At 38.1% G+C, this 25841-nt stretch overlaps 1 protein-coding gene across 2 annotated transcripts in view; it reads right to left on the bottom strand.

Moving 5' to 3' along the window:
• RELN (reelin) overlaps positions 1 to 25841 on the bottom strand; it is a 524894-nt gene that overhangs the window by 429544 nt on the left and 69509 nt on the right. For both annotated transcript variants that reach the window (XM_049641337.1, XM_049641338.1), the window contains exon 2: positions 18535 to 18645. In XM_049641337.1, the coding sequence (XP_049497294.1) occupies positions 18535 to 18645 (111 nt within the window). The remainder of the gene's footprint in view (positions 1 to 18534; positions 18646 to 25841) is intronic.

Below are 25841 nucleotides of genomic sequence, written 5' to 3'. Positions count from 1 at the left end.
CCAGTGATTAAGATTCCCCAAACAAATGGAATTTTGTTTATTTATTTTTTAATACTGTATTGTTCCTTTTTTATGTTTGTTTATTTTTTTTTATTTAATGTTTATTTATTTTTGAGAAAGAGACAGAGCACAAGCAGGGGAGAGGCAGAGAGAGAGGGAGACACAGAATCTGAAGCAGGCTCCAGGCTCCAAGCTGTCAGGTCACAGCCTGATGTGGGGCTCAAACCCACGAGCCGTGGGATCATGACCTGAGCCGAAGTCGGACACTCAACCGGCTGAGCCACCTGGGTGCCCCAATGTTTGTTTATTTTTGAGAGAGAAAAAGAGAGACAACACAAGCTAGTAGTGGAGGGGCAGAGAGAGGAAAGAGAGAGAGAATCCCAAGCAGACCCTGCACTGTCAATGCAGGGTCTAACGCAGGGCTCAAACCCATGAACCTTGAGATCATGACCTGAGCCAAAATCAAGAGTCCAATACTTAACCGACTAAGCCACCCAGGCACCCCACAAATGGAATTTTAAAGCACTTAAATCTTCAGGCAATGTGTATTAAGTGCTTGGCACTATCTACTCATTCATTAATCTAAATGAAAAAATTAAAAAGTTTTAAAAGCATGCTATTCTTTAATTAAAAATGTTAACTTTAAGAAATAGTTTAATGGATGTGTTTTCAAATACTTGTGAAGAATAGCATAATGGTAACTCCTGCATTGACAAAAACAAAGAAAATTGGCAGTCAAGCTTTTATTTTCTTCTTTGTGAATCTCTAGCTAGCGACCCATTTCACACACTCAAGTCCTAACTCTAATAAGCAGAAAAACACAGAGGCGGCTATGGTCCAATTTCATGAGGATATTTTAAGGTTGAGAAAGCCCATGCAATTATTAGGATCAAGAGAAAAGCAAATTAACAAAGCCTCCAATCTTATGTGTTAACAGCAGAGTAGAAACCAGCAGTTAGTGTTTCTAATATTTAGCACCAAAGAAACACTCTTTAATGGAATGACTGTCCACCTTCAGCACTAGAACACTGGCTAAAGGTCACACAGTCTTTACTCTACCCATGCTCTTCTCTGGCTCAGCGACGTAATCTTTACAAGATGTGTGTTTGTTTGTTTGTTTGTTTGTTTAATTTACAAGAGAACTTTGTCTGCAAACTTTCTTGACCAACACTGACTTGGCATCAATGCATCAGTTAATTAACTCTTAACAGATTCTTCTAGATAAGACTGCCACACCGATATTTTATCTTCCTGTTAATTAGTAATTATGCACTGGCAAGAAAAACAGTGTTTCTTTCCAATTATCCCAGAATTCGGTGATTATTTAAACTTGACTAATTAGCATTAGAGGGCTGTACATCTTCTGGGCAAATTGTGTTTGATAATCCCTATTAAAATATACATGGTGGTTGTTGACTTGTAACAAGAAAAAAAAAGTGGCAGTTCAAAGGGTATTAGATACAGCACAAGGCAAATGGGGGCCCATTAAAATTTCCCCAACTGCTCTAATGAGAATGCCGAGGGTCATTTCTGCCTAGTTTACCATCTGTTTGGTTTCTGGCATGTGTCTCTGGTGTGAAGGGAGTGAAGCCCATTTGGCTTATCACAGAGTAATCCGGGAGTCTGGAGCAATTTCACTCGCTTATAAAGTGGCACATTCAAATCAGAAGCTTACACACATGGGATGAAAAACTTTTAAGTGTAAAAATGATGCCACATTAATGGAAAATGTCCCGACTTTTTTAAAACAAGCAGGAAGTGGTTGATGAGAAGCTTTGAGCAATGTTGTATATGAACTCTAATATCTGCTTTGTACTCACCCAAAGATTATGAAGATTGAAAAACCGCTACTTAAAAAAAGAAAAGAAAAATAGCTACTTTGTAGCCTCCATCACCTGGAGCACATTAAAAAGTTAGATTTGCATTAGGACAGGCAATGACTTTCTTAGGACACAGAAAGCAATAACCATGAAAGAAAAAAATGAAAAGCTGAAGTTCATCAAAATTTAAAACTTCTACACATCGTACGATACAACTGAGGAAAAGAATAGGCAGGTCACAGGCGGGACAATTTACTCACAAAACATATATCGGAAAATGGACTAGCATCCGGGATATATTAAAACCCTTATAATTTAATAATAAGAAGGCAACTCAACTTTTCGTGTTTATTTATTTTTGAGAGAGAGACAGAGAGAGTGTGTGTGTGTGAAGGGGTAGGGGCAGAGAGAGAGGGAGACAGAATCCGAAGCAGGCTCCAGGCTCTGAGCTGTCAGCACAGAGCCCGATGCGGGGCTCGAACTTGAGAACTGCAAGATCATGACCTGAGCAGACACTTAACCCACTGAGCCACCCAGGCGCCCCACAACTCAACTTTTTAAAGTGGGCATAACATTCGAACAGATACTTGACAATAAGCACATGAAAAGGTGCTCAACATCAGTCAGTTGGGGAAGGCGAATTTAAACCACACTGAGATACTACCACACACTCGCCAAAATGTCTAAAATAAAAACACTGACGACACCAAAAGTGGATAAAGATGCAGAGCAACTGCAATGCATCTTATGTTGGTGCATATGTTGGTGACGGCACAAAAAGTACAACCATTCTGGGAAAAGGTCTGGCAGCTTCTCATACAACAAGACCCAACAATTTCACTGTTAAGTATTTACCCAATAAAAATGAAAACATATATTCACAAAAAGACTTGTACAACTATGTACATATAGCAGCAATATGCACAGTAACTAAAAACAAGAACAACCCAGGGTCAACAGGAATGCTACAAAGGAATACTACTCGGCAATAACAAATTACTGACACACACAACACGGAAAAATATTATGCTGAGTGGGGGCGCCTGGTTGGCTCAGTCAGTTAAGCAGCTGACTGTTGATTTCAGCTCAGGTCATGATCCCAGGATCACGGGATCGAGCCCTGTGTCAGGCTCCATGGGGAGCATGGAGCCTGATTGGGATTTTCGTCCTGCCCCTCTGCCCTTCTCCCCTGCTCTTGCTCTCTCTCTCTCTCTCTCTCAAATAAAATTTAAAAAAAATATATTATGCTAAGTGAAAGAAGCTTTATACAAAAGGGTACATATTCCATGACTGCATTTATACAAAGTTCCAGAACAGGCACACTAATCTATGGTGGAATAAAATAAAAATTGGTTGCCTTTGGCAAATGAAAGCGAGAGTTGATGGAGGAGAGACATGAGGTGATGTTCTATAATTTTTCTTTAATTTTTTTTGCTGAGAGAGACAGACACAGTGTAAGTGGGGGAGGGGCAGAGAGAGGAGGAGGCAGAGAATCCCAAGCAGGCTCCTCACTGTCAGTACGGAGCCAGATGAGGGACTTGAATTCATAAAACTGTGAGATCATGACCTGAGCCAAAACCAGGAGTTGGATGCTTAACCAGCTGAGCCATCTAGGTGCCCCAGTGATTTTATATATTTTGATAAGGGTTTGAGTTAACACAGGTTTGTATATTTATCAAATCTAACCTCATATATCCCTAAGGATTGTGCATTGCAGTGTATCCAAATTTTACCGAGCTCATGGGTGCTCACTGTAAAATTCTTTCAAGTTTGATGTGTGCTTCAAATTATTCACAATGGAATGTTAAAAAAAATAGATTGAGATACTTCTGTCAAATCCCTATTACATTATATTTAAAAATAGCAGTTCAGGGGTGCCTGGGTGGCTTAGTCAGTTAAGCATCCAACTTCAGCTCAGGTTCATGGGTTCAAGCCCCGCATCGGGCTCTGTGCTGACAGCCAGAGCCTGGAGCCTGCAATAGATTCTGTGTCCCCTTCTCTCTCTGCCCCTCCCAGCTCATGCTCTGCCTCTCTCTCTCTCAAAAAAGAAACATTAAAAAAATACAATAAAATAACATCAGTTCATTAGATGAATACCTACACATAATATAAAATCATGTAAATATAACTATGATAGCATTTCTTTCACTAGCTCATTTGGTTACATCAGCCTTGTACATGGAGGAGTAGGTACCACTACTTTTGTGCCTGATTTTTGTACTTCCACAAATGTGCTTACCTGGTGTGTTCCTATATGTGCATTTATTTATCTAGGGTGTGCCCTGAAATCTGTTTATTCCATTTGAACCTGCTATTATCTTAATATAATGTCATTAAGCGCTCTATAAGCTTAGATAAAAAATGAGCACTTCTAAGCCATTTGTTGTTTATATACACACTAACTTGGATGCTTTGGACAGACTTGATAAAAAGAACCTACACAGGTGTTTTCTCAAAATATGGTTAAAAAGGTACCTGTAAAAGGTTGAAAAAAAAAACACAAATATCTAGAATGCTGCATTAAGAATTCTTTGCAAGTCTGTTTATGTTCTTGATCCATTTTAAAGACACTAAAATTGGAAATGAGGTTCACGTGGGGGGAAGGAGTAGTGGAATTCCAATGAAAACTAGCAAATGTATTGCCCAACCATCCTACTTACTATCAAAACCTATACAAGTACTCCGAGTCACCCTCTCCCTAGCCCAGATTCTACCATAGGATGGATTGCCTTTTAAAACACTATGTTGTTTAATCATTCATAGAAAATAAACAATAAACATGTCTAACCAATTTCTTTCAGCTGACTCAATACAAATACTGATCACGTCAAATAAGAGGGTTTCTATAGTTTCTTTAGTAGGTGAATGTGGGTGTGTATTTGGGGAACAAAATTTATAAACTATGTGTCAGTGTGTGTGTATGTGTGTGTAGTTGGTGTGCGTGTGTGTATACATATGGTTATCTCAATTGTACTGTAACCATTTTCTCATGCCATTATTATTTTAAAATATCACTTTAATGTAGCATATTATTTTTTGAAAAGTTCTTGATTTGGATGTAGTTGATGCACAACATGATACTAGTTTCAGAGTACAAAATAGTTATTCATCTTCTCTATGCATTATGCTATGCTAACCAGTGTAGCTACCATCTGTCACCATACAGTGCTGTTACAATATCACTGACTATATTCCTTGTGCTGTGCCTTTTATTCCTGTGACTTATTCATCCCCTAACTGGAAGCCTGTATCTCCCACAACCCTTCACCCAAATGTTGCCCATTTGCCCATTCCCGTTCCTTCTGGAAACCATTTGTTCTCTGTAATTTTAAGTCTAATTCTGCTTTTTATTCTTCTTTTTTGTTTTTAGATTCCACATATGAGTAAAAACATATGGTATTTGTTTCTCAGTCTCACTTATTTCATTTAGCATAATACCCTCTAAGTTCATCCATGTTGTCACAAATGGAAAAAAAAAAAAAAAAACCTCATCCTTTTTTAGGGCTACATAATAGTTGTGTGTGTGTGTGTGTGTGTGTGTGTGTGTGTGTGTGTGTGTATGCCATCTTCTTTATTCATCAATTGAGGAATACTTGGGTTGCTACTATATATTGACTATTGTAAATAATGCAGTGTCAACATATTATTCTTTGCTACTAATACTCTAGTTTATTTTACCATTATCTTTTATTGACATTTAGATTATTTTCAAATTTTTCCTAACATAAATAGTACCCTGGTAAACAGTCACATGCATCAACCTTTGTCTGTATTTCTGTTTTTTCTTTAATTTATGATAGATTCCCCAAAGTAAAAGAACTGTGTCAAAATATGTGAAAATTTTAATTGCTTTGTTTACATACTGCCGAATTATTTTCTAGATAACCAATATATACTCACATCAACAATAAATACCTATTCTCCAGCACTGGTACCAGAATTAAGTAAACATGATTTTAAACATCTTTGCCAGATTAAAAAAAAATTTAATTGCAAAAAATTTAAAGCTTCATAATTGTTTTAATTATGCATTTTTATTAGCAGTGAGTTGAATATTTTCTTCATATTTAGTGGACATTTGTCTCTCTTCTTTTACAAATGGTTTGAGTTTTTGCTAATTTTCTGTTAGGATATTAGGGTATTGATTGATTTTTTTTTTTTTTTGGCTGTATAAGGCCAAAAGCCTCTTTACACCTCAGGCAAAATGTTTTTCATCTTTTTTTTTTAAATAGCATTTTTAATTAAACAAATTGTTCTGAGCTGTCAGAAAATTAGAAAACAGAGAGGAAACCTTTAGATGTTCTAAGATTAAATCATTCTTACAGTCCAGGGATTCAAAAAATCAACTTAGTAAGGGGCACCTACTTGGTTTAGTCAGTTAAGTGTCCAACTCTTGATACCAGCTCAGGCCATGAACTCACAGTCATGAGATCGAGCCCTGCGTTGGGCTCTGTGCTGACAGTTCAAAGCCTGCTTGGGATTTTCTCTCTCTCCTCTCTGCTCCTTTCCTGCTCTCTGTCTCTCTAAATAAACATATTAAAATGTTTAAAAAATCAGTTTAGTCAGGATGGACTATTCTTCATATCACTTCACTATTAATCTAAAAATATAGAAGAAAATAACAAGTGTTGTCAAGGATATAGATAAATTGGGAATTCGTGTATTGCTGCTGGGACTATAAAATGGAAAACAGTTTGGCAGTGCCTCAAAAATTAAACATAAATTACCACATGACCCAGTAATTCCATTCCTAGGTCTACACACAAGAGAATTTAAAACACCCACTCACGGGGCACCTGGGTGGCTCAATTGGTTCAGTGGCCGAGCCTGCTTGGGATTCTCTCTCTCTCTCTCTCTCTCTCTCTCTCTCTCCCCCCACCCCTCTGCCCTCCCTTGCTCATGCTCTCTAAATAAATAAATAAATAAATAAATAAATAAAATGTATGTGCACACAAGAAACTTCTACACAAATGTTCATGGGAGTGTCATTCGTAATAGCCAAAATGGAAACAATCCAAATATCTATCAACAGATGAGTGGATAAATGAAATATGGAATACTCAAACAATGGACAGTTATTCAGCCATAAATAAGAATCAATTACTGCATTCTTCACTATGCTTCTGTAAGGATGAACCTTGAAAACATGTCAAGTAAAAGAAGCCAGTCCTAAAGGTCACATACTATATGATTTCATTTATATAAAATGTCCAGAATAGGCAAATACACAGAGACAGAAAGTAGGTTAGTGGCTGCTACGGGATGGGAAGAAAGGGTTTAGAACTGATCAAATTTAATAGGTATAGGGTTCTTTCTGGGGTGATGGAAATGTCTTCAAATTAGTTGGTGGTGATGTTTGCAGAATCACTGGGCTGTCCACTTTGAAATGGTAAGTTTTATATTATGTGAACTCTATCTCAAAAGAAAAGTTTATATTTAAAAAAAATTTTAATGTTTATTTTTGAGAGAGGGAGAGGGGGAGAGGGAGAGAGAGAAAGAGAAAGAGAGAGAGAGAGAGAGAGAGAGAGAGAGAGAGAGAGAGAGAGAATGAGCAGTGGAGGGGCAGAGAGAGAGGGAGACACTGAATCTGAAGCAGGCTCCAGGCTCTGAGCTGTCGGCACAGAGCCCAATACGGCTTAAGCTCAAGAACTATGAGATCATGACCTGAGCCAAAGTCAGACACTTAACCAACTGAACCACCCAGGCACCCCTCAAAAGAAAAGTATATTGAAGATTCTAAGAAGTACTACTTAATTTTGTTTAACCAGCATATTCCAAGCTTTTTTATACTGCAATACACTTTTGCCATGTAAGACCTATTAACGTACCATAAGACACTAATGATCGCGAGAAGCAGTGTGGGAAAAGGTGCTAACAGTGCAACATTTTAAAATTCATTCTAAGATGTGTCTGATATCATCTCCTTGTTAAAAGTGGAACAAGAAGAAAGAGAGAAAAGGGAGGGGACAGGCTAAGGACCTGAAGGATAAACTTCATCAACCTCATAATTATTCTAGAGCTGCTCATTTGTCCCATTCTGTAGAAACAGAAGGCCAAACCCTGAGTTCTTCCTTATTAGTAACAGATTTCTCTCCGTTTTTTGTTATTAGTGTTAACACTGGTATTGGATCACACAGACTAAAAGTGCAGTTAAAAAAGAATCTTCTCATAATGCAAATAACTAATTATTTTAAAAAGAAAACCGTTAAGGATAAACAAAACGTCTTCCCAGAACACGATCTCTGATAGCTCCATTTATTTTACTTTTAACTTGCAATTTACCAGAATTCATGTGGAGAGGCACTGTTCTGAAGAAGAACCAGAAATAACATAATTAACTAGATAATAGCAACAACATGGTTCTGATGTATGAAAACATGTGGAAGGAAAAGCAGGAGAGAAGCTCAGTCTGAACTTTTACCAAAATATTAACAACTTTGCTATTCTGTTTTCCAAAATGGCAACTCCCACACCAGCAAGTATCTTTCCATTCAGACATTCAGAGTCCTGAAAACAGTAATTTAGTTGTGTGCTTGCCTCAGAGAGCAGCCTACACATCTATTAGGCGACATGCAAAGCTCAGCATCAGAGGGTTGAATACAAACTATAGAACAGAAGACAAAAGTGGAAACAGAACCAGCATTTGGTGAAGTGCTGTTATTGGACGCCTACATCTCATCTATTTTCAAGTTCATAGGCTGCATCCACAGCTATTTTCTAGGCGATGCCAAGAATTTACTTTCACCACTTTTTTTTTAATACTTCAAAGATTATTATCAGAATTATTTCTAGGAATAAATTACATTATAAAATTATTTTAAGTTGTTCTTGGATTTAACTGCCAAGAAAGAATCAAGAGTATTTATAAATCAATTACTGTGAACATGGGACATAAACTCTTTTATCATTATCTAGATACCCAAAAGGAGGACTGGAAAACTTCAAGAGTAACCACATTACAAGCAAAATTAACTGCTAGATCAGAGTCAGAATTCCAAGTTTATTCCCTTAAGCATATACTTCCATCTTTTTTCCTGTTAAAATGGACAGTGTAGCATACTACGGAAAGTGTCACTCTTCTAGAAAACAATATCTCTTATCAGTAAAGACCCTGATTCCTAAGTGGTTTTTAAAAGTATCATTTAAAACAGAAAGAGCAAAATATTCCTGATTCTGTCTTCATCTGCTAAGGGATAAGACCTCATTTACATAAACCTATTTTCCAGAATTATTTTTAAAACTTTGACATGTCAGAAAGTACCCCACATAAAAACCTACTGCTATGTCCTTGTTTGTTCAGTGCTGTTTTGGGGGCAAGTATCTTCTTTAATAAGGTTCCATTTGCCAGACAGAAAAGTCTCTTCACAATCTTTCAACACTGACAGACAAAATTATAACAAAATAATCTCAAAAACCCTAACTTCCATAGCACAGTGGCAACTTTCATTAGAATCTGCTCTAAAAATGTGACTTTCCTGACAGTCTTATTTATGACATACCATTTTACTTTGATTCTGAGCACATGGATTTGAGCAGGAATAAGGAGGAGAAAGGAATTAGAAGAACTCCTCTTTCTTAGGGATACATCTTTAAAGTACCTACAAGGGTTTCAGGGCACATATCTTATCAGGGCTAAATTCCTGAATGTTGAATCTTTGGAATGTCCAGAAAAAACTGACAAGCTGCTTCAGGAGTTATGACATGGATGAACTTTACATGGAGTGTTTTGTTTTGTTTTGTTTTGTTTTTCAGCCTAAAGGAAAGAAAACAAATTACTTAATGGCTTTTTAACACACATTTACCTTTTGTAATTACAGAAGAAATTCTATGAGAAAAGCACTGAAGTTGAAGCAAGGGTTGCCCATATATACCAGACAACCTTCCTTAATCATCTCACTTGATGTAATCAAGTGAATACATTCCCAAGAAATTATAGAGTCATCACTTCACAGAAGATCTAAGAGAGAAAATAAGAACTTAACTATCATGTATCATTAGGACATTGACCTGCCCTACGACATGAGCGTGGACGGGACACTCTCTTGAACTTCCTTCCATCTCTTGATTCTAAAGAAGACACTTAATCAATCACTCTCCTACCTAAAGGCATTAGTGCCTGCCACCTCCAGAGAAAAAAACGGACAAAATGGTAGGCAGGATAATAAATGTCCCCAGAACCTATGATGATAAAATGTATGTATGTTTGCATAGTTTTACATATATGTATAGAAGTGTAGGTTTATATGCACGTGTACAGATTCAGAAATATCCTCGAAGTTTAAGACAGTAATATCCGCTCTCTTGTCCATACAGGACACTTGTGCACATACATGCATTTACTGATGTCAGCTCTGGTAGTAAAATACCCTATGAATCTTCAAAATTTATACTGGGTTATTCATTCAATAAATATTTATTGAGCACTTGTTATATGCCAGGAGAGTGAAGATGACCAGACCATCTCTTATCCTCAAAGAGGTATAAAGGTTTTAAACAAGTAAATTCAACAGATTATTAGAGATTCTGGTGGAGGTCAGGGAAGAAACTGAAGTACAGAGGGCAGAATAAAGAGTTCCATGGAGGTGAGTGTCAGGGAGTAGGGTCACAAAGGCTAAACAGGGGAGGTGAGGCAGGACAAAGGCCCTAAAAGATGGCAGGATGTCCACCCAGCAGAGAGAACCAGTAGGAATTATAAGCACTATAAACAAAGGCATGAAGTTTAAAGCAGCTGGGATTTTGGAACTGTGTGTGGGTTATGATTGGTGTAGCGTGTGTGTGTGTGTGTGTGTGTGTGTGGTGGGAATGTACTGGAAATGTGGGTTTTTATGAGTGGTGCACCGTGTGTGTGTGTGTGTGTGTGTGTGTGTGTGTGTGTGTGCAGTGAGAATGTATGTGACTGTAAAGAAATGGCAGGAATTGTTGGGATTGTTATAGGCAGGGTTACAACACAGAGGGCCTTCTTTTATTCAAGATTCTTTTGGTTATAATAGAAACCAGCTCAAGTGGGCTTCGGCTTTAAGGGAAGCTTAAGAAGAGGCTATAAAGCTGAGTTTCGTTTTTTGGGTTTTTTTCCCAATGTTTATTTATTTATTTTGAGAGAGAGAGAGAGAGAGACAGAGTGTGAGCAGAGGAGGGGGAGGGAGAGAGGGAGACACAGAATCCAAAGCAGGCCCCAGGCTCTGAGCTGTCAGCACAGAGCCTGATGCCGGGCTTGAACCTGTAAACCAGGAGATCGTGACCTGAGCCAGTCAGACGCTCAACCAACTGAGCCACCCAGGTGCCCCAAAGCTGAGTTTTGCAACTTATGGCTTTGCAACTCCCTATGCACGACCTTGGGCAAGTTACCTACCTTTCTCTGTGCCTCAGGTTCTTTATCTACAAAATGAGAATAATTAGTAGGCTTTTTGTTAGGATCAAAAAAGTTAACACCTGCAACACACCTGGCACATAGCAGGTGTTTGATAAATGTTAGCTATTTTTAATAGTGTTTCTTAGAACCCAAGAATATCTGAGCCTGATGGGAAGAAAGCCTAAAATAAGAGCCTAGAAAGCTCCAGCACATCAGGCAGCATTCTGTCTGTATCTCCTTCTCCTCTGCCTGCACAATATTCCCCTGAACCATTGTGGACGATGGGTGCCCAGAGTTCCCAAATGTTTACACGTGCCTTGATCTAGCTCATGAAGAGTTGGACTGGGATTGATGAGTCTTGATTCCAAATTCCTGTACTGATAAATTCGATCGACTCAGCTTGGCTTGTGTATCTCACTTGTGGCTTAACCCTTTGTGGGGCCAAAATCATGCCACACTGGCCTATTCTCTTGAAAGGCAGGAAGGAGGGCAGAGGAGTAATTCCTTGTGATTCTTAGATTTAATCATTTTCAGGTCTAAGCCAGAGAACAGACTAAACAATCTGATCTTCAGAGATCAGAGATGCTGTTAAGTACCGAAAGACACTGGTTGTTATAATCGCTTCACATGCTCCTTAAACTTTTCCTTTCCCAATTTGCACCACCCTAACTCCTTTTAAGAATCAGGGAACTGACAAAATTCCAACCACCAAGCAAAATGCGGTGTAGCCATACAATGGAATATTACATAACCATAAAAAGGAATGAAGTCCCCGATACCTGCTACAACATGGATGAATGTTGAAAACACGATTCTGAGTAAAAGAAGCCAGAAACAAAAGACCATATACTGTATGATTCTATTTACATGAAATAATAGGCAAATGCATAGAGACAGAAAGCAGATTAATGGTTGTCAGGGACAGTGTGGGGGAAGGAATAGTGAGTGACCACTAAACGGGGATGGAGTTTTTTCCAGAGGTAATGAAATATTCTAAAATTACATAGTGGCGTTGGTTGTTCAACCTTGTGAACATATTGGAAATCACTGAAATGTATACCTTAAAATGGTAACGTTTATGGTATGTGAATTATATTTCAAAAAAAAAGTATCTGAGACCTGGATATGATGTCAGAACAACTGGTTTTACGCGTCACACTTACACCATCTCATGTAATAGCCACTACTCGCTCTTCCTAAGCCTTGATTCCTTACCTAAACATTGGGGCAAGGGCTGAGCCAGGCTCTACCAAAGGTCCATGTCAGCTTTAAATTCTATGGGTAAGAAACTGGGTGCATTGTTTGCCATCCAAACTAAAGTCAGCCTTTCTCTTCCAAATATTCTGCCACTGGAATTATCTTCTCATTCTGTTTGCTATTTTAAAGAAAGAATTCTCACTTCTTTCTGAGGTTTTAAATAATACCTATTTTTTAAGCACACATACTAGGCACTTGAATAGATAATTCACTTCATCTACCCAACAATTTTGTGAACTAGACACTTTTGTTACCATTTTACAAATGCAGACACGGAGGCTTAGGGAAAGAAACAATGTGGCCCAAGTTAGAGAGAAGCTGTGCCAGGGGGACATACAACCTGAGCAGCCTAGCTTTGGAGGTCATGTGATGAACCCCTGCACTGAGCTGCCTTTCTCCACTAACTCCTCCACTTGGCCCAAATCTCATGCCCCTCAACATTTACTTTAGCAATTTGCCGAGTGACTAATTTAACAGCTTTATATTCATCATGTTCACTATTCTAGTAAGTGATTCTTTTTAGTTATTGGGAAATAATCCCTGATTATTGTCATATGTCAAATACAAACTACATTATACTATTTCTTTTTTTTTTTAATGTTTATTTTTGAGAAAGAGGTGAGGGGAGGAGGGGGAGAGAGACGGGGACAGAGGACCTGAAGCAGGCTCTGTGCTGATAGCAGAGATCCTGTCACCAGGCTCTAATTCCCAAACCCTGAGATCATGACCTGAGCCGAAGGTGAAACTTAACTGTCTGAGCCACCCAGGTGCCCCTATATTATGCTATTTCTTAATGAAGGTAATGCTGGCATATGCAAGTGGAATTGAGACCAAATTAATGAATTAAGACCAAACTTAGGTTAATACCCAGTAAATAAGAAAAATTAATGACAACCTCAGCTCTTGTCAGCTAGGCTCCTGGTACCACTGACTAGAGCAATTTGTTTAATTAACCTAAAGTCTTCTTGTTAATTATAGATCATTTACCATGTCTAATAAAAGGTCATGCCTTTGAAATCCCTACATATGTTTAAAATTCCTCAAGCATGTTACAAAAGCATTTCTTCGTAAAGAGACAGACAAAATAAACTTAAGAAGAATGAGGAATAATTTAGCTTAATTTAGGCTAGCAAATAAATAGCATTACTAGACAGGACCCTATGTAATGAAGTTGCTAGTGGTTGTCCCTTCTTTACAAATATCAAGACCTAAATATGTGTATGTAGTATTCATAACATGTGTGTGTCTCAAAGTCACAAGGACAGGACACCTAAGACTGAACTGTAGCTGATGTCCAGGGACGTAGGAGTCCTGGTGACAATTAGTAAAGTTGTAAAAGGTTCTACTTAGTTTTAATGTGAAAGATAACCAAAAATTAGCTTAAAGTCTATATTTTTATTTTTAATGACAATAAAGCAAAGTAGTAACAAAAACATGCATCATGACAATGAAACATTAACATACGATCAAAATCTACTGGTAAAGTACCCATTTTTGTTAACTAGTGACCAACATAAGGTTTACAAAAATTGTAAATCTTTCTTAAAACATTTAAATAATTTGTTTTGTAAATATATCCCTATTCATCTAAAGTTAGAGTGTCAAATCACAGTTAGAAAAAATCAAATCATTAAGTTAAAAAATTCTGACACCATGTTTAAAAATAATATTGAAAATATTAAATTTTTATGTAAGTTGCTTAATCTCTATTAAAAGCATGACAAGATTGAATGCTTAAGAGCAAAAATCAAAAAGAAAAAATCATGGATCTGTTCACCATATTTTCTGCCCAAACTTGGATTTCATCAAATCTTGCCATTTTAAGAATTTTGTAACTTAACAGTGATTATATCTAGAATTGTATCTAGAATGGCTCATAGAAACACATAGAACACATAGAAAATTACAACAGTTTACATGAAAAACTGTTAAAATGGCTCACGTATTAGCTGAGAAAAATGATGTAGCACAAAAGTTGAATTTATGCAACATCTAACAATTTGAACTGGGGCCAGCAGACCTGCAAACCCAGTTCTCCGGTTTTAGAGCCAGAATATCAAAAATTGAGTGAAACGCTTTAAAGCCAGAATACTAAATATTGAGTAAAAAGCATTTCAGCCTCTGGAAAAGGAATAATTTTGTATGAAAGGATATTCAAATAGCCCTTCATTGAGCGGCCACAAAGAGCCTTGAAGATTTACATGATTGAGCTGGAATTCAATGCCAAAGACAAGAGGAAGCATTTTTGTTCTGGGATGCACAAAGAGATACCCATAATTAAACATCACTCTTCCCTAGGGCAGCATGTTTTCTTATATTGACAAGCAAAATGAGGTATTTCAAACCATGCATTGCTGGCATACAGTCATCTTTTGCATAGCTATTGTTTTAATGTATTTCTGGCTATTAGGCATTGTCTATTTTTGGTCAGTGAGGCATGCATTTTAAAGAATTCTGGTTTTGCATAAAAGGCTGTAGTTATGTTAGTGGAATTACATTTACACAACAGTATCTTAAGAATAATTATAGCCTTATTTTGGCTAGTCACACACATATTTTATATTTAAAGTAGAGCGGCTATAACTTTCATGTAATTCGTACAATTGAAATTAACTACAAGTGGAAAAAACTTTCAGAAGTACCTTTTTAGATTCAACTATATATGTTCTACTTTGTCTTGTTCAACACAGCTAGTTAAACATACCACACACGGATCCTACTATGTTGGGCATTTGCCAAACAAATCAAGTTTGCTTAACATTCCATCAGTCAAGTCAGAGCCTAATGATAGATTATGTATTCAATAACTCTTTTGTTCTAGATCAAAGAATGCCACATTTTTTTCAGCCTGATCCTACCGCAACTACTAACCTACCAAAAAGCAGCAACTCTTACATTTTACCTTCTGTAAGAGTTTCCTCTCCTTTCTCACCTGCACTCTACTCAAATTCAATCTTTTTTCATTTTCTTAAATTGTAAAGAATGTGTTAAACTTAAATACCAAAAAAAAAAAATGTTCTTTTGCTTTTGAAAGTGACCATTTACCTAAGCAGACGTTTTATCTCCTGCTCTCTATTCAAAACATTGCTTATGAAGATTAACTCTGTTTAACAATATGGAGTTATATAATCAAATTTTCTTTTTAAGGTAATTTGCTATTGTCATATAAATCCAGATAAAATTATTTTGATATTACTAGAAACTTAAAAAAGATCTAACTTATCTATCCATCCATATAAAAATCATGTCCTATAAAAATGCCAATTGACTAATGGGAGACCTGAGCTTTGGTTATGGAAGTTAAACTACCATCCATGGGCTTTGTGTCTAGAAGCCTCTTCAGACCATTAACCTAATGATACTGGGTTAATGGTAATGGGAAGACTAAGCATAATTTAATCTAATCAAAAACATTCTAATTCAAGAGAAACTGCGTTTTTACAGCTTTCAAAGTCATCATAGAAAATGTCTTGGGGCGCCTAGATGGCTCAGTCCGTTAAGCATCTGACTCTTGATTTCAGCTCAGGTCATGATCTCAATGTTCATGAGTTCGAGCCCTGCATCGGACTCTGTACTGACAGTGTGCAGCCTGCTTGGGATTCTATCTCCCTCTCTCTCTGCACCCCTTCCCCGCTTGCATGTGCTCTCTCTCCCTCTACCCCTGCCCTTTAAATAAATTAAAAAATAAAATAAAATAAAATTGAATAAAATAAAATATCTTGAAGCCCAGGTGCCTCAAATAACTCCTAACAATTGCATTGCTAGTTTTTTGTTTGCTTTACTAAAATCAGAGGCAATAGGACACATGGATTTTATGTGTCTACCTTGGCAAGTGATAGTTATTTCATTCAGCCAAGTCCTCTCTTCTCAAATCATCTGGATCTACAAACCCCAGATTAATTCCTCTTGAGAACTGTTTTTTTTGCCCCCAAAAGGAAGTATATACACGTCCTAGAGTGGAGAAAGCAGCCACTTCAGTTACCAAGATTTATAATTTTGGAACACCTAGTTTTACTGAGTGTTTCCTCTGTGCTAAGGGCTTCACATAAATAATCTCAATTTTCAGGGCTACTCAACATCATATGAAGCAGATGCCATACCAACCCCATTTCACAGATGAGGAAGTTAAGCTTACATCTCAGCTTAACACGACTTCCTCAGGAAAGCCTCTCCCAACTACATCCCATTTTACTCCAGACTGGATCTAGTTTCTCTGGCATACCCTCGCTCAGTACTCAGCACTTTTCCAAGCTTGCCCCTAGCAAGATTTGCTATTACATATTTATGTGGTCATTTAATTAATGTCTGTCTCTCCCATTTAATTAATGTAAGATCAATGGTTCTCAAACTTTAGTGTGTATCAAAATCACTGGGAGTGCTTCTTAGAAAGTGATCACTGGGTCCCAACCCCAGAAAATCTGACTCAATGAGTCTAAAGAAAGGCCTGGAACTCTGTTGCTGCTACCAGACCCTGGACTGACTCAGAACCAGCAGTTCTCAGCCCTGGATGAACATCAGAATCTCCTGGGGACCTTTAAAAACAATCAATGCCCATACTCTGCCCCCAGAGGTTTTGATTTAATTGGGCTAAGATGGAACCCCGAATGCCTTATCCCAAATATTGTATTCTTTTACTCAAAAATTACTTATCTAAAACTCAAGTTTAACCAAATGTCTTGTAAATTTTTATTTGTTAAATCTGACACCCTTAGTTGTAAGTCCTGTTGTAACATAACAGGTAGTGTATCATTTATTTTATGTACATATATATTATGTACCCATATCATGGGGCCAAATGAGCAGAATTTTTAGACCCAAGAATTTTTTTCTAGCGGATCAGAACATAGAAGTAGTTATCCACACATTGTAAAAGCTTATCTGGAGATCTATCTTTTAAGAATAGGGCAAATTCTCAATGTCAAATAATTTAACATGATGATTAAGTGACTTCCAGTTTCCTTTAAGCCCTGAGGCTGTGAGTCTCATATGAGGCCAGCAGGGTGACAATGGGGCATCCACATCACTGCTCTGACATCAATCAATGAATCACCTGGGCAGAGCTGCTGCTAAGACTTGGCTCAGAGGAGGTGTCCTTTCATATATCAAAAGTAGGTAAAAATTATCTATTTAATAAATACCCCAGAAAAGATAAAACGCTGAACACATGGCTGCCTCTGATAACACAATTCTATCTTTTTCATATCAATGTAGGCAGTCTTGTGCCATTTTCCAATTTCAGAGTAAGATCAGTGATTTCATGTCTTACATAAATGGATATATTAAATTTGCATTTTTGATGCTGAAAAGGGCCTACTTAATTCCAGCTTGGCACGTTTATTGTATAATGGGTAAACTAGGGATTTCCAAATTGAGAATCCTCTGGGATCAGTAATGCTCATGTAGCCTTCTGTCTCCTCATGTAAGTAACCTGCCAGGTCTCTGGCTCAAGGACAAGGACTCCATCTAAGTATTTTAAATATTAAAATACACTCCTTCATGAATACTCATAGAATTCAATCATTTCAACAGTCATTACTATCTTTGTACAATGCTTACTTGCCAAATTTAACACGACACTTTTCACCTAATCCAGGACTTTAAGAACTGTTTATAAAAACAGGTTATGGAGGGGCACCTAGCTGCCCCAGTCAGTAGAGCATGCAACTCTTGATCATAGAGTTGGGAGTTCAAGCCCCACATTGGGGATAGAGTTTATTTAAAAATAAATAATAAAACTTTTTTAAAAAGCCACGTTATTGAATGCATGAACATCAGAGTGGATTCCAATTCCAGCAACACAGAAATTTACATGACAGAACACAGAACACAGAACACAGAAATTTACATGAGCCCCCAAGACGAAGTATAATAGTTGCAGCAGACGGGAGAGGGGCAGAATGATTGTCACACCAAGCTTATGGTCGGCTGTACATTTACAGGACTTATTTCAATTCACCTAACTACAAGCAAACAACACAAAAATCACTTCAGATTATTTTCTCTGAAATAATAAATGTCTAATACTTTTTAAAAAGGCATTTCAAAAAATAAGACCTATAACTGTTTAATCATGGACAATGATTGGTTTCTTATGTCGGGATCACTTACCAAATCCAAAAGCATTGGAACCTCCAATGCTCTGAGAAGCCTGAACACTTGTAGATGTGTATAGTCCTGTCACCAGCAAGCCATCAAAGAAGGTGCTTGTTGAAATTGTCACTGAAATACAGGGAGGGAAAAAAAAGAAACCTCAATTAATACAATCAGGAGAATGAGATAACATTTCTGAAGTGTTAAGCATTGTCAAAACAACTTTTACTCATTATTAAAAAATCATTTTTATACAACTGGTAGTCAGTATTTTCTTTGTATTAGGAATTAGAGAGGAGCAAAAAGCAGCTCCGAATGCCAATGTCTATAATTGCTGGTCCTAAATTTAGTACATTAGTTCTATCTTTCTGCATTCATTTACACGTTCCCCAGCTATATGCAAAATCATCTGAAAATAATGTAGAATATATTGAATAGCTAGTCTCCCCCACCTCCACCACCACCCCTGAAGGCAGTCAAAGGCATTGCTGGAGTTTTGGCATTGTGATTAAACATTTTTTTTTAACTATTCCATACTGTGGGAAACAATCTTAGATTGGCTGAAAGAACAGTAAGATGCACTGTTTTTCTTATTGTGCATCTACATATCATAGATGAATCCCCTGAAGTTTTTCAACAAAAGCAGACTAATTTGCATGAAGACAGTTAGCTCTTTTCCTTTTGAGAACAAAAAAGGGAGACCACTGCACATTTTAAGTTTTAGAACAAAGACTACAAGAGGAATCCGAATGGTTTCATAACCAGAAAATCAGGATGTTCCTGGGAAGAAGAGGGTCAAATTAAATGCATCCTGATGCTACTCAGGTTTGGCTTCTTAAAATTTTATCTTGCTTATTACCACCCTAAAAAATGATCATAATTTCCTCCTTGACATAATATTTTCTCCTGCATTGGTTTTACAAGATTAAGATGATGCCATTTGTAGGAAGCATCCAGGAAAAAGTGATATTATTTTGGTGTGCACAGTACAAGGCTATCATCATGGTTGGTGGCAGTAAGGAGAATGGCCAGAATCACATTAACTTTGATGAGAATGTTTAAATTAAACTCCAGGAAATCCAATGAATAGAGCTGAATGGTCTGAAACAACCACATTATAAACATAAAACAAGACGCATAGATCAACAGAACAGCCTGACATCATGCTACCCCCAAAATGGCATTGGATATTGGAGTAAATCACCTTCACATCCTTTAATAATAGCTAATATTTTGACTGCTGGCATGTAAACCACTCAGCTGGGCATTGAGTTAAACAGTTAACGTGTATTATCTCATTTCATCATCAAAAAATTTCTATAAAAAGGGTACTGTTATTATTCCCAGGATACACATGAGGAATTTGTGGCACAGAACAATTAAGAACCTTGTTCAGGACCATCTGATATCATCTAAAAATGTCTGATGTTGTTTACCTGGCATCTCTCTTGTTTTCTCTCTATCCTGTACATCTCCCCCTCCCCAGATCCCACAGAAGCAAAATGACATGGCTGAACCCTGTTTAATAACTTATTCCCCGGATTATTCACATGCATGAGGAGTATTTGAAAAAAAGTAAAAGCTGCAGGACTCAATATCACTGTTTTGGGGGGGAAGAGGGCCAAGGAGGGCCAGGAGGTGACCTCTATGGTATAATGGATGGAGCCCTAGGCTAGGTAAGGGATGGGATTTGGGTGCTGGGTACTCATCTGTTACCACCTGTTCTTGAACAAAACCACTTCCTCTCTTGGAATCTCAATTTCCTCATTTATAGAATCACACCTCAATCATCAGCCTCCTGTTTTGCCTATTCCAGATTCCCATAGTTGATTCTACCAGTGCCTCTACTTTTGGTTCAGTGAGTTATCTTGACTAAGGTAAAAAAGTGCTTAAACTGCTTCTGCACCCTTATCCAGTAGGGTTTAGAATTAAGTTGCTTGCTGTTAAATTGACTATGCTGACCAATGGACTCAATGCAGTGTCCCAGGCTGTCCTTCCCAGCAAATCAGACCCAAACTGCAGTATCTCACTGTGGACCTGTGGGATCCTGCTTCTATCCACTTCCTCTCAATCCATTCCCCTTTTGTTCAGTAAGACAGCAGCAATCATGTTAATGCACAAATACAGCCCCTGTGGACTCCTGTTCATTCCTTTATGCTTCTACTCTGGTTCTGACTTCTAAGATTCTAAAAAACCTAAGAGTTTTATGGGTTAGGGAGTGAGGCCACCTCGAATTCGAATCTCACCTCTCTCTCTCTCTCTCTTTACCTCTGATCAGTGTGTGACCTTGCAATGAGCCTCGGATGCCTCATTTACAAAAGGAATAATACTACCCAATGCACTATAAGAATGAAAAGAAATGTATCTTCAATCTATCAGTGTACCTATCTCTTTAACAAACAACCATGCACACAGTAACTCACCAGTAAAAGTTAGCTCCATTTTCCTGTCCTCTTTCACATCCTGAAGCCCTGCCTTGTTCTTCCCTTCCAGAGAACTGGAGTCCCATACAGACCTCCTCACATCTGCTGAGGACACAGCCAACCACTGGACTGCCCACATCTGAGTCCTCCTGACTGCTACGATTCTCCACCTACCTCTCCATGCATTATTTCATTTCCAACCACGGTCCATACTAAGTCTCAGCTGTGAGCTCAGTGGACCCAAGATAAGTGGCATCCCCAGCTTATTATTAATTTGCCCTCTCTTCTAAAAGATATTCTGCTGAGTTTTAATTTAAAATAGAGGCTAAACACTTGGAGAAAGGGCTGAAAAGAGAAGGGCTTGAAGAAGGGCTGAAAAGAAGAGAACCATGTGTGACAGCTCTTGGGTCTTTCCTCTACTACCCCCAGCTACTCAGTTCTGGTCTCAAACTACATACCCCCCAGCAAAACAAAAGCCCTGCTATGTCTATTATGACAATTGATAAATTCAACTTGTTGATAGCCTACACGTATCTAGTGATGATTCAATATATTAGACATGTGCACTTAGGAAGCTGCCTGCACGGCCTGTGACACATTTGGGCACTGAGCACAACCAAAGTCTGCTGTGCCCCTTAGATGTCCACGTAGGCTGCTAATCCCTTGCCAGGTCTCAGCTCTCATCTGCCACCAAGTGCCTCCCCAGCCCTAGAGGATGATGCAAATTCTGATCTTAACTCCTCCACACACCATAATACCTGCTTCAGATCAATTCTCTTCTTTACATAGATTCCTGGTGCTGACACAGTAAGGTCTAGTGAAAACATCCCAGGAATGAAAGGATTGATATTTAATTACCAATAATAATTTGCTATGTCAGATGAGGCAAGCTTTTCTCTCTGCTTGGTTCTATTCCTAGTAGTAGTGACATGAATACCTATTACTCGGTAACCTCATGGCTAGATGGACCTATCATTTCTAAACACGGAGCATCTTAGAAATCAAAGTGGAATTACTGAGAAAAACACTTTTTACTCTTAGAGTCTCTTGGCTTTAAATACCATCCATAAACTGACCACTCCCAAATTTCTATCTCCTGTCCAGATCTCTACATACCTCTTCATATATACTCCAGGTATATATACACTTGCTGCTCAACATCCCCACTTGGATGTTCAAGAGAGGTTTCAACCTCAACTTAACCAAAACTGAATGCCCACCCCATCCCTCAAACCTGCTTCTCCTATAGCCTTCATGAACTCAGTTGATGGCAGCACCATCCTTCCTGCTGAGCCAACTTTGGAATCACCATCTCCCATCCTCTACATTAGTCCATCATACACTGGATTCATGTCATTCCTCTGCTTACAACTTTCTAGCTAACTCAATGTCAAAGTCTTCACAGCGGCCTACAAAATCCTATGTGACCTGCCCCTATTCCTTCTCTGTCCTCACCTCCTTCTGCTTTCCTCCTAGCTTACCCCATTCCAGGTACACCAGCCTCCTCATTGTTGCTCAGACATGTCAAGCCTTTGTACCACTGTCTTCCTCTGCCTAGGATTCTCTTCCTTCAGAGTATCAGGTACTTATCACCTTCTGGCACATTCTACTGATACACTGACTCACAATTGTCTTTGTTTATTATGTTTATTGTAGGTCTTATCCTGCAGAATGTGAATTCCATCAGGGCAGATACCTTAAGTGTTTTGTTCAGTAGTACATCTCAAGCATCTGGAATAATTTCCGACACTTTTAGGTGTCATATTTATTGGAATATTTATTATATGTGATAATAATATTATATGTATTAATGAATAACTCATTCATACAAAAGTGGTGCAAAGTTGTCTAATCTCCAACTTATTCCCAAAGGAAAAGTATGTTGTGAATCCTAGACTTTATATGTCAAATGAATCCCACTTGGAAAAGTCACATGGGAAAAAAAAGAAAATTTGACTATTTATATATTGAAAATATCTTCCAGAGTGCAAAATGATCAATGCAGGGACCAAGAGACCAATCGAAGACATTTGTTTTTTTAAAAAAGGCAGATCAACTTAGGTACACATACATTCTGACAGGCTATATGTTTACACAAATCATCTAAAGAAAAAGCTCCCTATTAAAAACTAACTGAATGAATATAGGGGCGCCTGGGTGGCTCAGTCGGTTAGACATCCGACTTCAGCTCAGGTCATGATCTCCCAGCTTGTGAGTTCGAGCCCCACGTCGGGCTCTGTGCTGACAGCTTGGAGCCTGGAGCCTGTTTCAGATTCTGTGTCTCCCTCTCTCTCTGGCCCTCCCCCGTTCATGCTCTGTCTCTGTCTCAAAAATAAATAAATGTTAAAAATTTTTTTTAAACTAACTGATCTATTTCTCTATTTGCTAGAGTTGGGAGTTTAAAGTTATTTTGAAGGGAAAAAAATGATATTTGCATTTGGAAAGCTGCTACTGTCTGGACAAGCATTCCTTCTTCTTTAAACATGTGTAATGCATGATCCATATGTAAACTGGTAATCAGTCTCTTTTTTTAAGAAAAAAGGAAATGTTGCCCAGACTCATACAGCCTATAAGACACAGTTCTGATCACTAGGTTCCCTTTTACTCAAGAAGACAATGGGCCCAAATTCTGCATTTAAAACAAAATGTGACACAGTTTGGATTCTCCGATAGCTTGCAGGAAACTTCAGGATGTCTGCAGCCTGCATGTTTTTACCGATTAGAGCACCATCAGTAAACATATGAACAATCTGAGTGAGATGCTGAAAACTTTATACCAAGGCACTCCAACTTGGAAACTTTGGCAGGAATACACATCTCTTTGTCCTTCCCTTTCCTTTTCATCAAATGCTTCCACTTATCTCTACTTGCAGCCTCTGGTGAGTCTGTCAGAGTTTCCCAAACAAACAAACGAAAACCTTACAGAAACAAATAATTGTTCCAGGCATCAAGGCTGCTCTGGCCAGCTGTCCTTACCTGGGTAATCTCGCATCATCAGTCACTGACAGTTTGTTTTCATCTGGGGCCTCTTCCTCACCTTACCCTCTGGTATCTTTCTGATTCCTTCCTATCAAGCTTTATCTGACCAACAATGTGCACTAGTTCTTACCTGTCCTAGTGCCCAGATTTGATTTCATTTCTCTAATTCCACTGGGACTCACCCTTCAAGCACTATCTGACCTTCTCAAGTCTTAGCTCATCAGTTATGTCCACAAACTGCTGCCATCTAGGCAACTGAAATAATCTTTCTGAAAGCAGAAGAGTGATCTATGATAAAATCTTTTTAATGTTTATTTATTTTTGAGAGAGAGAGAGAGAGAGAGAGAGAGAGCATGAGCAGGGGGAGAGGCAGAGAGAGAGGGAGGCACAGAATCTGAAGCAGGCTCCAGGCTCTGAGCTGTCAGCACAGAGCCTGACGCAGGGCTGGAACTCAAGAGCTGTGAGATCATGACCTGAGCTGAAGTTGGACGTTTAACCAACTGAGCCACCCACGTACCCCTATGGTAATTTTTTTTTAAGTTTACTATAGTAAACACAGTACACAGTACAAATACGGCTCACAATAGAAAAAACTGAAACACATTTCTGAATGTAAAATTATGTTGATATGTTTATGAACTAGAAGGAAAATTTACAGCTGTCATATTTTTGTAAGTTTCTAACACTCTGATTCAGAATGTTTTGTCCCAAACTGCATAATTTAAAATGTTGCAAAGCTACTGTCATTTAAAAATGTTTCCTCCAGGGGCGCCTGGGTGGCTCAGTTGGTTAAGCGTCTGACACTTGGTTTTAGCTCAGGTCATGATCTAACGGTTTGTGAGTTGTTCAAGCCCCACATCAGGCTTTGAGCTAACAGAGCAGAGCCTGCTTGGGATTCTCTCTCTCCCTTTCTCTCTGCCCCTCCCCTGCTCACTCTCTCTTTCTCAAAGTAAATAAACTTAAAAAAATTTTAATGTTTCCTCTAACATTTTATTTATTTTTAAATTTATTTATTTTGAGAGAGAGAGAGAGAGAAAGAGAGAGAGAGTTCAAGCGGGGAAGAGGCAGAGAGAGGGAGAGACAGAATACCAAGCAGGCTCAATACTGTCAACACAGAGACAGACATGACATGGGGCTCCAACTCATTAACCGTGAGATCATGAGATGACCTGACTGAGACACCCAGGTGCCCCTAAAAATGTTTCCTATAAAAATATTTTATGAAGCTACTTTTGCATAAGTAGAATTTTTAGTTAAAATATATAAATTTGGCCACACTAGGATAGGGGAGAATTGCACAAAGTTTTTAGATTTGAACTACCTTTAAGATAAACAACTCTTACGACTACCAATATCTAATTGATATCTAACTAGCCCAGTTAATAAAAAAATCCTTCACTCTCTTTCCAAGATTATGAGCCATATGCTTTAACTAATAGTAAGATAGGAAACAAATATTTAGCAAATATAAATTCACTTTATATTTATAATATGAAAAATTACTGAACCTAGGTGGTAGATATACAGGTGTGCGCTGTGCTAGTCTATTAAATTTTGTTTCAGGGGTGCCTGGGTGGCTCGGTTGGTTGAGCGCCTGACTTCAGCTCAGGTCATGGTCTCACAGCTCGTGGGTTTGAGCCCCACATCAGGCTCTGTGATGACAGCTCAGACCCCACAGGCTGCATTGGATTCTGTGTCTCCTTCTCTCTGCCCCTTCCCTGCTCGTGCTCTGTCTCTCTCAAAAATAAATAAAACATTAAAAAATTTTTTCTTAATTTGTTTCAGAAAAAAATCATATTAAAAAGTTGAGGGAAAGGAAGAAGTTTATTATAAATACACTTATTACAAATGTACTTAAGATGAGCAAACTAACTGGAACAATAAAACGAACTAAAAAGTACATAATACATTCAGACTTTAAGA

The sequence above is a fragment of the Panthera uncia genome, chromosome A2 (assembly GCF_023721935.1).
Source record: "Panthera uncia isolate 11264 chromosome A2, Puncia_PCG_1.0, whole genome shotgun sequence".
Lineage (NCBI taxonomy): Eukaryota > Metazoa > Chordata > Mammalia > Carnivora > Felidae > Panthera > Panthera uncia.
The sequence above is the reverse complement of the archived record's forward strand: the minus strand, read 5'-3'. Positions and strand labels throughout refer to the sequence as shown.